General features: G+C 41.1%; 1 protein-coding gene across 1 annotated transcript in view; it reads left to right on the forward strand.

Moving 5' to 3' along the window:
* The window catches only part of LOC115129643 (low-density lipoprotein receptor-related protein 1B-like), a 128,566-nt gene that overhangs the window by 29,580 nt on the left and 86,532 nt on the right, over window positions 1–12,454 (forward strand). The window contains exons 27-39 of the mRNA XM_065018194.1: window positions 47–221; window positions 393–487; window positions 704–853; window positions 2,829–2,969; window positions 3,862–3,987; window positions 4,242–4,373; window positions 4,546–4,680; window positions 6,703–6,832; window positions 9,441–9,567; window positions 10,356–10,516; window positions 10,963–11,090; window positions 11,588–11,692; window positions 11,919–12,188. Coding sequence (XP_064874266.1) covers window positions 47–221; window positions 393–487; window positions 704–853; window positions 2,829–2,969; window positions 3,862–3,987; window positions 4,242–4,373; window positions 4,546–4,680; window positions 6,703–6,832; window positions 9,441–9,567; window positions 10,356–10,516; window positions 10,963–11,090; window positions 11,588–11,692; window positions 11,919–12,188 — 1,875 coding nt within the window. The remainder of the gene's footprint in view (window positions 1–46; window positions 222–392; window positions 488–703; window positions 854–2,828; window positions 2,970–3,861; window positions 3,988–4,241; window positions 4,374–4,545; window positions 4,681–6,702; window positions 6,833–9,440; window positions 9,568–10,355; window positions 10,517–10,962; window positions 11,091–11,587; window positions 11,693–11,918; window positions 12,189–12,454) is intronic.

Raw genomic sequence — 12,454 nt, forward strand, 5'->3', positions numbered from 1 at the left:
ATGGCCACCTTGATGTCGTCTTTCAGCATATGATTTTTTTTTGCAGGTATTGTTAATGTAAGAGGTCTGGCCCTGGACTGGCTCTCCAGGAACCTGTATTGGATTAGTTCAGAAAGCGACGAGTCACAGATAAACGTGGCGAGGCTAGACGGGTCCCTGAAAACCTCTGTGCTTCACGGGATTGAGAAGCCCAGGTGTCTCACCGTACATCCGTCTAAAGGGTAGGATTCCATTTTTGTATGTACTGTTATACAGTTCAACATCTGATATTGATTAGGTATAACAACACATAGTCAAGTGAATGCTCGTTACATGATAGGATAAATGATGCACTTTTGTGTTGGTCTTCTGTATGGAAAATATTGTTATCCTATGGAGTTTTTACCTCCCAGGAAAATGTATTGGACAGACGGCAACACAATCAACGTGGCCAACATGGATGGAAGCAATAGCAAGATCATTCACCAGAACCAGAGAGAGCCCATTGGTAATTCATTGACAATTCTGAATATTTGTTCTTACGTACAAAACATCCACATTAAGTGGCCAGTGCCAGTTATCTTCTGACATTGTATATTGCATGACAACAGTAGTACCACTATCTGGTAAACAAACCATATTGCAATATTGAGTGAGATGATTGGTAGGACAGCAACCCCCATAATATGTCAATCATAACTGTAATCAATGATGTCTCTTCTAGGCCTGTCGATAGACTACACATCAGACAAGCTGTACTGGATCAGTGGAGGCAACGCCACCATCAACAGGTGTAGTCTGGACGGCAGTGGTCTGGAAGTGCTGGAGACCATGAAGAAAGAGCTTGTTAAAGCCACGGCTCTAGCTGTTATGGGTGAGTGGCGAGAGTTTCGAGCTTGGGCCCGTGTTCATAAAGTGTCTCAGAGTAAGATGCGCTGGTCTAGGATCAGTTTTGCTTTTTGGGAGCATGGTTCTATGGATGAGCACTACTACCCCGAGACTCTTTGTGCATATTCTTTGTCTTGGAAATATAATATAAATATAAATATGTTGTGCTCTTCCAGCTCATAAAAGCATTTGCTGCCCAAATTGTATTTTGTTTTAAGTACTAGTCCATTAATTCTGAGTTGTTTTTGATCTGGCGTACATGAGTAAAAGGGGTTTTGACAGTGATGAACCTTTGCTGTCTTCTTGCATTATATTATTTGTCAATTCCCCATTTCTGTTTATGTCTGTCTCTGAAACTATTCCAATTCACGTTTAAAATTGCATCCCATCTGATAAAATGCTTCATCCCGACAGAATACATTAGGGAACGTTCTCTGGCTTCACTGGGACTTGTTTAGCCTCTACAGGGATGGGCGACATAGCCGCCTCACGCTACACAAACAGAACACAGTAACCAGGCTTTCTGACATAGTGATGGGCAACCTGGGCTTTGGATCCATCCAGGTTCCAGGTTTACTTATAGCTATAACGGTGATTGTATAAATACTGTACATCTATTACGTTTTAATAGTACAGGTCATTGAGGGGGAGTTTCTCTCCATGCTCTTCAAGAAAGTCGATCATGATGCTATTAACAGGATGGAATAATTATTTTTCATGTTGATTAGATGGTTGTATTAATTTGTTTATCAGATGTGCATTAACCTACTTTTAGTGGTTATTCCCCTTGAGTAACCCTACAGGGAGTAGAGTTAGGGGAGACAGGGGAGATACGTCATTATTGATGGGCTTCTTGCTCTGGTTTTGCTATGATTCCTTAGTTTATAGTACCTCTCTTATCTGCTTGGGATATTGTAATAGCCTCTGGGATATTAAAGTCCCATCTACCTATCTACAGTATGGTCTGCCGTAACTCTGTTGGGAATACTGTTTGATTCTGATGTAATGCAGCTGTAGAGGGACTGTTGTTTACAGAAATCCTATCTGAAAGACGTGTATTTTTTCCTCTTTGGTTTTAACACGGCCTCTTTTTGCATGCTCTCCGAGGAGATGATGTTCTTTGTTGATAGCTGTAGTCCAGCAGGCCAAAAGCCAAGAATGGTATGTCTCAAACCCACTGCACTGTGCCCCATTCAAGTATGCAGACAGGTTAAAAAGAAGAAGAAGAAGAAGAGAACGTTAAGTTCCCTGTCTACAGGCACAGGATTGGCCAGGCTTCAGAGGTTTTCTGACTGCTGAGCCGCCGTCCTATGTCCCTTTGTGCTGGGCTGACTGGTACCTCGGTGTTTTGTCAGTCAAGGGTGCAAGTATAGTACATGGGCTCATATTATAAGAAGAAAAAAAATATGTCACATGGCCCAGTTCCTCTGTTTCCTCCCTGGACCTGTGCCCCTAAGATTTATGCGTAGGGGAATGAACTTGAGATCCTGTCTCTCCGTCTCGTATCACCCGATTCTCAGAGGACGAAACCTGAAAGTCCTCCTTTGCACAGCTCCCTCCGTGTGCCTTCGTTTACAAGCATCCCAGGAGTGAGCCCCGGCCTACTGTATTCATCAGCAAGGGAATATTGTACAGTGAGAGCTATACATACCTTATGAATAACACAGTATTATACAGTTCCTATAATGTATTCGATTCAGTTGCAATTGTACGTTAAAGTTCCTAGGAAAGCGATCATTCAATGTGTTATTTGGGTCCAGTGATATTTTTAGTGAACATGCTCTATAGCCTACTATTCAAGAACAAATGGGCCGTTATCTTTTAATTCAAGGGTTACTCGCAGATACGGCATAGAACCACTATTGCTACCGTGTAGTATTCATGGTCTTCTTGAATAGCTCTGATTTATCAGTATACTTGTCAATTTAGTCATGAACAATGGTTGATTTTTCTGTCTTCAGGTGCCAAGTTGTGGTGGGCCGATGACAACTTGGCCCAGTTGGGGACCGTCAGTAAGAGAGGCGGGCTGGACATGGTGATTTTACGCAACAAGACCACGGGGATTGTTCACATGAAGGTGTATGACGAGGACAGCCAGACAGGTAATGCAAGGAGTATGACTGCTACTCAATGCTTTCACTCAGATTATGTCCTACCTCCTTTTAAAGCTTTGCTGTAACCTTTTGACTCGAAATTGCCACGTGCTTTGATCCTCTATTGAGAATGTACCGACGTGGCTTTTTATTGTGTTTATGTGTGTTTCAGAAGAAATGGTCCTTTTTTTAATCCAACTGGCCAGAAAATAATGGTTCTTCATTGAGATTCTGTGTAGCAGTTTTGTAGAGTCATTGGCAGTATCATCCATTTTATTGACAGGTCCAATAGAAGGATTGCTCTCGATCTCCGTCAGTATTTAAAAATGGCAATTAAGGTGTCTTAAATGTAAATCTTTCAACTTCCTTCTCAATTCCTCTGACCGATTAGCTACTTAATTTCTCTTTTTTTGACACAGACCACATGGGAGTATGGTCATGTCTCGTTAGTCTTCTCTCTCTCTCTCTCTCTCTCTCTCTCTCTCTCTCTCTCATCCTCTCTCTCTCTCATCCTCTCTCTCTCTCTCTCTCTCTCTCTCTCATTCTCTCTCTCTCATCCTCTCTCTCTCTCTCACTCACTCTCTGTCTCTCTCTCTCTCACTCACTCAATCTCACACACTGGGAGTGCTAATGCTGCCTTGGAAGTACTGTAATCTCATGAAAATAATTGGAACGCAATGCAATGCAGATGTACTCGGTCTAACTCTGCTTTTTCCCACCGTAATGCTCAGTTAAATAATAAGCATGTTGTCCTGCTGTGTCATTACTGCGTTGCTTCCTGAATGAATACACAGGCAATGGCCATGCTTACGTGTTAAATTTACAGTGTGATGTCTAATGTACACTGTTTGTTTACAGTGTAACGTACAATGTAACCTAACCATGTTCCACTGCTGTGCAGGGAGGAATCTCTGTCAGGACAACAATGGTGGCTGCTCTCAGCTCTGCTTCCCAACATCAGAGAGCACAAGGAGCTGTTCCTGTGCCATGGGCTACAACCTCCACTCTGATCGCATGTCATGTGAAGGTACTGTACCGGCTTCTCATGGGAGTACATTGAACAGGGAACACAACATATGAAAACCATGATGTGAATCTGATTTGACATGTACTGCAGATCCCATAGTGGCATTGAAATATGGCGTTGTCTATGAGTGTTGCTTTTTTGTGTTTGAATGACTAGGGTCTTTCCTGATGTGATATGAAGGTTAGATTTACATTTTACATGCACAGTAGATGCCATATAGTCGATTGGTTTTGGCTTTGTGTTTGAACTTGAAGGCATAGGGTCTTTCCTGATGTACTCATTTCATGAGGGCATCAGAGGGATATCCCTGGAACCGAGTGATAACAGTGAAGCCTTGATGCCGGTGACCGGCTCAATGATGGCTGTGGGGATTGACTTCCATGCTGGTGAGTGTATTGGCATTGTTTTTTTGTGATTATTTGGACTATTCTTCCTGCTTCGGTATGCAAATTAATCGTTCTCATTTTTTTAAATGTTTTTTTTTTAATTATAGTTTGAAAAAAAAACAAATGAAGGGAAGAACATTAATCCTTTTCAATTAATTGATTTCCCTAATAGGAAATGACACGTTATATTGGACAGACATGGGCTTGAACAGAATATCCAGAGTCATGCGAGATCAGACGTGGAGAGAGGACATTGTCACTAGTGGTATCGGCCGTGTGGAGGGGATTGCAGTGGACTGGATTGGAGGTAAGTAGCCGAGCTCTCAAAGTTAACCTTTACTTAAGGGAATACAATGTCAAGTGCAAAGTAGGACATACAAGTAGTTGTGGTCAAAAACAGTGCCTTCGGAAAGTATTCAGACCCCTTGACTTTTTCCACATTTTTGTTAATTTATAGCTTTTTCCACATCAATCTACACACAATACCTTATAATGACAAAGCCAAAACAGGTTTTAGACATTTTTGCTAATTTATTAAAAATAAACAACTGAAATATCACATCACAATATTCAGATCCTTTACTCAGTACTTTGTTGAACCACCTTTGGCAGTGATTACAGCTTGGAGTTTTCGGTATGACGCTACATGCTTGGCACACCTGTATTTGTGGAGTTTCTCCCATTATTCTCTGCATATCTTCTCAAGCTCTGTCAGGTTGGACGGGGAGCATTGCAGCACAGCTATTTTCAGGACTCTCCAGAGATGTTCGATCAGGTTCAAGACCGGGCTCTGGCTGGGCCACTCAAGGACATTCAGAGACTTGTACTGAAGCCATTCTTGCGTTGTCTTGGCTGTGTGCTTGGCTGTGTGCTTTGCTCTGTTCATCTTTGCCTCGATCCTGACGAGTCTCCTAGTCCCTGCCACTGAAAAACATCCCCACATGATGCTGCCACCACCATGCTTCACCGTAGGGATGGTGCCAGGTTTCCTCCAGACATGACGCTTGGCATTAAGGAAAATAGTTCAATCATGGTTTCATCAGACCAGATAATCTTGTTTCTCATGGTCTAAGAGTTTTTAGGTGCCTGTTGGCAAACTCCATGTGGGCTGTCATGTGCCTTTTACTGAGGAGTGGCTTCCATCTGGTCACTCTACTATAAAGGCCTGAGTGGTGTAGTGCTACAGAGAGGGTTGTCCTGGAAGGTTCTCTCATCTCCACAGAGGAACTCTAGGGCTCTGTCAGAGTAACCATCGGGTTCTTGTTCACCTCCCTGACCAAGGCCCTTCTCCCCCGATTGCTTTGGTAGGGCAGCCAGCTCTAGGAAGAGTCTTGGGGGTTCCAAACATCTTCCATTTAAGAATGATGGAGGTCACTGTGTTCTTGGGGAACTTCAATGCTTCAGAAATTTGTTGGTACCCTTCCACAGATCTGTGCCTCGACACAATCCTGTCTCAGCGTTCTACGGACAATTCCTTCGACCTCATGGCTTAGTTTTTGCTCCGACATGCACTGTCAACCATATAAGGTCCCACACCTTATATACACAGGTGTGTGCCTTTCCAAATCATGTCCAATCAATTTAATTTACCACAGGTGGACTCCAATCAAGTGGTAGAAGCATCCATCTCAAGGATGAACAATGGGAACAGGATCCACCTGAGCTCAATTTTGAGTCTCATAACAAAGGGTCTGAATACTTACGTAAATAAGTTATTGTTATAAAAAAAATGAATTAGCAAAAATGTCTAAACCTGTTTTCGCTTTGTCACTATAGGGTATTGTGTGTAGATTACTCTCACATAACAAAATGTGGAAAAAGTCAAGGGATCTGAATACTTTCCGAAAGGCACTGTATATTGGCACCCTTACACGATTCACTATTTCTTCTGAAATAAGTTTTTTAAAATTTAAATTTTTACATTGTTCACACGTATTTGTTTGATTTGCAACCGCACAGGACTAAGAAAAAAATATCCAAATAATATTTTTCACTTTGCCTGGACAAAATTTTTCAGAATTAAAATGAATTTGTTTGGAGGCAGCTGATTCTCGTTTACAGTGTTAACATCTTACCTGTGGTAAGTTGCAGGAGGATACACAGTAAAAAAAATAGCAGTTCAACCACAAAAAAAGACAACAGAGCATTCTGCTCCATTGTAAAGTGCAAGGGTGCCAATATATTCGACTGCAACTGTAGGACATACAGAGAGACAAGAGCCATAGGACATACTTCTCAAGTAAGACATACATCAAATGTAATGAATTGACTGACTTGTAAATGCAATGGTTTGAACACTGTACAAAGTCATGTTTGTGTTGTTTACTAGGTAATATCTATTGGACGGACCATGGCTTCAACATCATCGAGGTTGCTCGACTCAGTGGCTTGTACCGAGCCGTGGTGATAGCTGAAGGACTTGACCAGCCCAAAGCCATTGCTGTGCACCCGGTGAAAGGGTGTGTACAGTCTTTCATTTCAGTCAACACTTTAAAGTCCACCCGCTTGGTATGTAATGAACACATCCTAGCTCCATAATGTATTCCCAAGAAATGGCCACCAAATAACCAATGTTCTAATTGATTTTGAGAGCCAGTAATAATGAACGTCGTAAAACGATCTTTGCAAGACTATATAGTAGAATTATATAATTACAGTGCCTTTAGAAAGTATTTCCACCCTTTGGTTTCCCCACATTGTGTCAGCATCCAAGGGACTGCCAACTCAGGGCTACTGGCTCGCTCGGGAGTAAACTTTTATGTCCGATGGCATACTGGCCTTTTCAATTCAGTTTTTTGTTGTTGGTTATTTTAATGACATTTTTAAATGCTATAGAATTTATATGCATTCACAATTGTAGACTGTACGATCAAATTGGGGTTTTTATGTCATGTTTTGATTTTATGTGTCTGTCTAAACAGTATTTCTATCTCAACTCTGTGCAAAGTGTTTTCAAATCTCAGGCTTAATTTGTTAGACTTCCCAGACTCAGTGACCATCCTTGGGGGAGATTTTAACTTGGCTCTAGATCCTACTATTAATATCACCAGTGCTAATATCTTGGCACTCTGGGCACCTTCAAATTATATTAAGACCTTTTTAGATGACATGAACAGTGTGGATGCCTGGCCCCTAAGAAATCCTTGTACTAGAGATGATCTTATTTTCTCCCCATCATCAGTCTTTCTCACCAATTGATTATGTCTTCACCCCCCTTGTTTTTCTGAAATGTACATCCCATGCAGAGATTCAACTATGCTGTTATCTGACCATTCTCCATTATTGATTTATTTCTCCAGTATTCACAGGTTTTAAGAGATGGCGTTTCAGTGTTTTTCTTTTGCAGGGTAGGGAATTCTTAAACTACATTTTTGATATCTTACAAAGTGGGATTAAATTGATTTAATTAAATTGATTCAATCTACACAAAATACTAATGTCAAAGTGGAAGAAAAAACTGAATTTGAACATTTATAAAAATCATGAATAATAAAACACTAATATACAGTCGTGGCCAAAAGGTTTTGAGAATGACACAAATATTAATTTCTACAAAGTTTGCTGCTTCAGTGTCTTTAGATATTTTTGTCAAATGTTACTATGGAATACTGAAGTATAATTACAAGCATTTTGACTGTACAATGTTGTTGATCTATCCTCAGTTGTCTCATATCACAAATTCTGTAACTGTTTGAAAACCACCATTGGCCTTGTGGTGAAATCGCTGAGCAGTTTCCTTCCTCTCCGGCATGCAACTTATTATTTGATTTGTTAAGCACATTTTTTACTCGTGGACTTATTTAGGCTTGCCATAACAAAGGGGTTGAATTCTTATTGACTCAAGATATTTCAGCTTTACATTTTTCAATCATTTCAAAACATTTCAACAACAAAATACTCTACTTTGACATTATGGAGTATTGTTGATCAGTCACACAAACTATAAACGTAATCCATTTTAAATTCAGGCTGTAACACAACAAAATGTACAGACGACATCAAGCATTTACCAACCAATAAAATCTAAACTCTCTGCCCTTCATCCAAAGCAAACCATAAAGTATAAATACAGTATTTCCCCACTCTCTGCATTAATAACTGACTACACTGTCTCACATGTTCAGCTTCTCAATCATTAATAACAGGAATAGAAAGGACGGGTCCATTTCCCCACATCAGCTTAGACTGCAGGGCATTTTCCTATTGATTCCTCCCCTGATGAGAGACTCTAATGAACCAGGATAAGCAGCTGAGGAGAATAGAGATGAGTCTACTGGCGCTGTGTTTGTCTACTGTCACAGCTTGTGCCTCACCTGCGCCGGGCTAATTAATGTTGTCTCCCTCTAACCCCTATTATTCATAACATTGTATGCATGCATTACCCTGAGGTCTCATGAAGTGAGAGAGACCTTGATGTGGCAATCACACTGATTGCTTAAATTAAAGCCAATATAGAAATATGTCAACAACTGGCCCCCTATGGATATTCCATTTTGTGTGATGGGATTTGGAACCAGAGCATACTGTCATGTTATTTTTTATTTTTTATAATTGGTGCGTTCACAGTTAGTGAGCCATAACCGTTGGAACGTCGATCAACTGCTTGCTTCAATATTAGTATTCTGAAAGGGAGTTGAACATGTCTACTCCCCTGTCCATCCAAGGAGTTGAGCCTCCTTGAGTTATCCATTGATACTGTTATGGCCCTGCGATTTCTTTGCAAGCTCTGACGCTTAACGTATCGCCGTCTGTTTTTCTGGCTTGTGCCGTGTATATGTTTGTTACTGACGTGCTACTTAATGTATTGATGTCATTTTCGTCATGTGCCTATTTGTCTAATACTGCTGTGTTGATGCTGCTGGCTTGGTCCAGCTCTATCTTGAAAAATAGATCTTTAACTAGACCCCCCCCCCCAAATAAAAATGGTCTACCGATTATGAACAATACTCATTAGATCAACCCAAAGCATTTCCTGTCAAAGTATGAGGTGACTGTAAAGTATGAGCATTGTTTGGGGGTGCTGGTGGCTGTGGACTCTTCTTACCCTTCTGTTGTCCTCTTGGCCAGGTTTCTGTTCTGGACAGAATGGGGCCAGAGCCCCTGCATCTGTCGGGCCCGGCTGGACGGATCAGACCGAGTAATTCTGGTCAACTCTGGAATAGCATGGCCCAATGGGATCTCCATAGACTATGAGGTATATTTAAGCAGTAAGGCCTGAGGAGGTGTTGTATATGGCCAATAAACCATGGCTAAGGGCTGTTCTTCTGCACGACACAATGCAGAGTACCTGGATACAGCCCTTAATCATGGTACTGTATATTGGCCATATATCACAAGCTCCCGAGGTGTTGTATTGCTATTATAAACTGCCTACCAACGTAATTAGAACAGTAAACAGTATTTTTTTTGTCATACCCCCGGTATACGGTCTGATATACCTGTCAGCCAATCAGCATTCAGGGCTCGAACCACCCAGTTTATATAATAGATTAATTAATGCCATTTAGGAGATGCTTTTATCCCAAACATCTTATATACGGTACGGCACCCTTGATAAAGATGAGCAAAATGACTGTAGAAAATAAATAATACAAATATCGAGCTATATTATATGCAAAAAAATATGATATTATTTCAAAGTAATATCAATTGCTCAGAGAAAGAGATTTTGTTGAACAAGTAAATAAAACATCTAAAAAAAAGATTGCCATCAAAGTTATTGGCAATCAGTGGGTGCAGCAGGTATTGTAGAGCGGGAATCGAATCCATGATGTTGATGTTGCTGGCTCCACACTCTTACCTACTGAGTCAAACAGGAGGACCAGGTGTTTTTGTCCCCCGGAGTGTACACACAGCACTTTAGCCTCCCTCTCATCCTCTTGGCTGAAGTGGCATTACACTCTGCTTTGTGTCATCTTTTTATAATGATACTCTTCCCACCATCATATACCTGAAGTTTATTTTCTCCACACTGTACTCTAGGAAAATAAATTATATTGGTGCGACGCCCGCGCCGACAAGATAGAACGGATCAGCCTTGAGAGCGGAGAGGACCGGGAGGTAGTACTGTCATCCTCAGCCAGCAACACAGCGGATCTCTTTTCAATGGCCGTCTATGGGCCTTACATATACTGGGCTGACAGGTAATTTATTCCTCCGTAAATGTTACAGTATAGTACAGTCTCTCCAAACAGGCTCCAAAGAAGCCTTCGCCAGCTGCTCTACCCTTGTTGAATTAACCACCTGCAAAACAAGGTCACTTGAAATAACAATCTAATTGACAGAGAAAATGGCAGAAAAAGGGAGAAAAGACACCGTCTCTCTATTTAAATTGTGCGTACCTACTTCAATGTCATCCACAAGGGTAGCTAGGTCCCGTCACCTTCTGTCAGACCAGCTGCCGAGCATATTTTAGCTTCTGTCTTGTGTAATTTAATGAGTTCTTCTGTTTTAATTAGTCAAGGGCCATTGATTATCCCCGTGTCAAACTTTCTGTTACCTGGTGTCAAACTCCCCCTCTTCCTCTTCCTGTTGTGTGTGTGTGTGTGTGTGTGTGTGTGTGTGTGTGTGTGTGTGTGTGTGTGTATAGGGCTCATGCCAATGGCTCCATTCGCCGAGGTGTCAAGAGTTATGCAATGGAGGGAGCCATGACTCTGAGGAGTGGCCTGGGGGTCAACCTGAACGATGTCAAAGTCTTTAACCGAGGACGGGAGAAAGGTTGAGGTTTCACATCATTGTCACATCTGTATTATTTAATGTTCTTACCAGTCGGTACCTGCGGTTGTTAAGTGTTCTAGAATCGACCTGAGATTAAAGGGCCAATCAGCAGTTGAAACAGTAACAAATTCATAAACAGAGCTACGTACGCAAGGATATCCATGATATCAAAATTAGAGTTTAACCATGTTTTGTTTACATTTATATTGTTTACAAACATTGGAGTAAAAAAAGCGTATATTTTGGGGTTCTGTTAAACTAAGCTCGTGAGGTATTTATTTAGAAGTTTTCAAGAATCAAGGTACAAATAATTCATTAATAAGTCCAAAAATGGATGCAGCAACTGCTGATTGCCCCTTTAACGTCCTGCAATACAGAAACCTAATATCTGCATATTGACTAACATCGCTACTGCAATATCACTGCAACTTCATAATGGAATCTTATTCCTTATGACCCTGTGTTGACTTTTGACCCTGCTGTTGGCTTTCTTACAGGAACCAACCCGTGTGGCCAGAACAACGGAGGCTGCCATCAGCTGTGTTTCCACCTGGGCGGTGGGAGGAGGACGTGTTCCTGTGCTCACGGCTACCTAGCTAAAGGTCATCAGTGATCTGTTGTGTTTTTATGTTCCTTTATTAATCTCTTTTATAGCCTCTTGTTTGATTTGTATTCTGTCATTTATAGTTGTTTTACTGTTAAGTGTGTAGCGATTTTAAATGCACTTAAATGTTATTCTATTTTTGTATTTTTTTTTCACATCAAATGTTTATTTAAAATAATCACAGTTTCAAGGGTTCAATTACATAATCATTGTGATTTGATTAGACGGTCTCAGCTGTCACCAGTACGATGGCTACCTTCTCTACTCTGAGAGGTCGATCCTGAGGAGCATCCACCTATCAGACGACAGCGACCTCAACTCTCCCATCAGGCCCTATGAGAACCCTGCCTACTTCAAGAATGTGATAGCGCTGACCTTTCATCACCGACAACAGAACTCTGGAGTCACCAACCGGATTTTCTATAGTGACGTTCACTTTGGGAATATACAGGTTGTCAATGACGACTGGACTGGACGGAGAGTGATCGTTGAGAGTAAGTGTGGTATTTGTTTGTCTGCTCATTTATCCATTACTAAATGAATTACTAACAGTTTGAAAAGCTGAAAACAGTTGGTTAATCTACAGATGTAGGATCTTAATATGAGCCAGTTTGCTACAGGAGGAAAAATTATCCTGCTAACCTATCCTGCTTTTTGTGAGGGCAAATCAAGTCTGACATTTCAAAGTGGAAATAACAAACTGTAGAAGCCTTTTTAAACCTCAAATACACTGCTGTGCAGGAAAAGTCTGAGCAACAAA

Source organism: Oncorhynchus nerka, linkage group LG5 (assembly GCF_034236695.1).
Source record: "Oncorhynchus nerka isolate Pitt River linkage group LG5, Oner_Uvic_2.0, whole genome shotgun sequence".
Taxonomy (NCBI): domain Eukaryota; kingdom Metazoa; phylum Chordata; class Actinopteri; order Salmoniformes; family Salmonidae; genus Oncorhynchus; species Oncorhynchus nerka.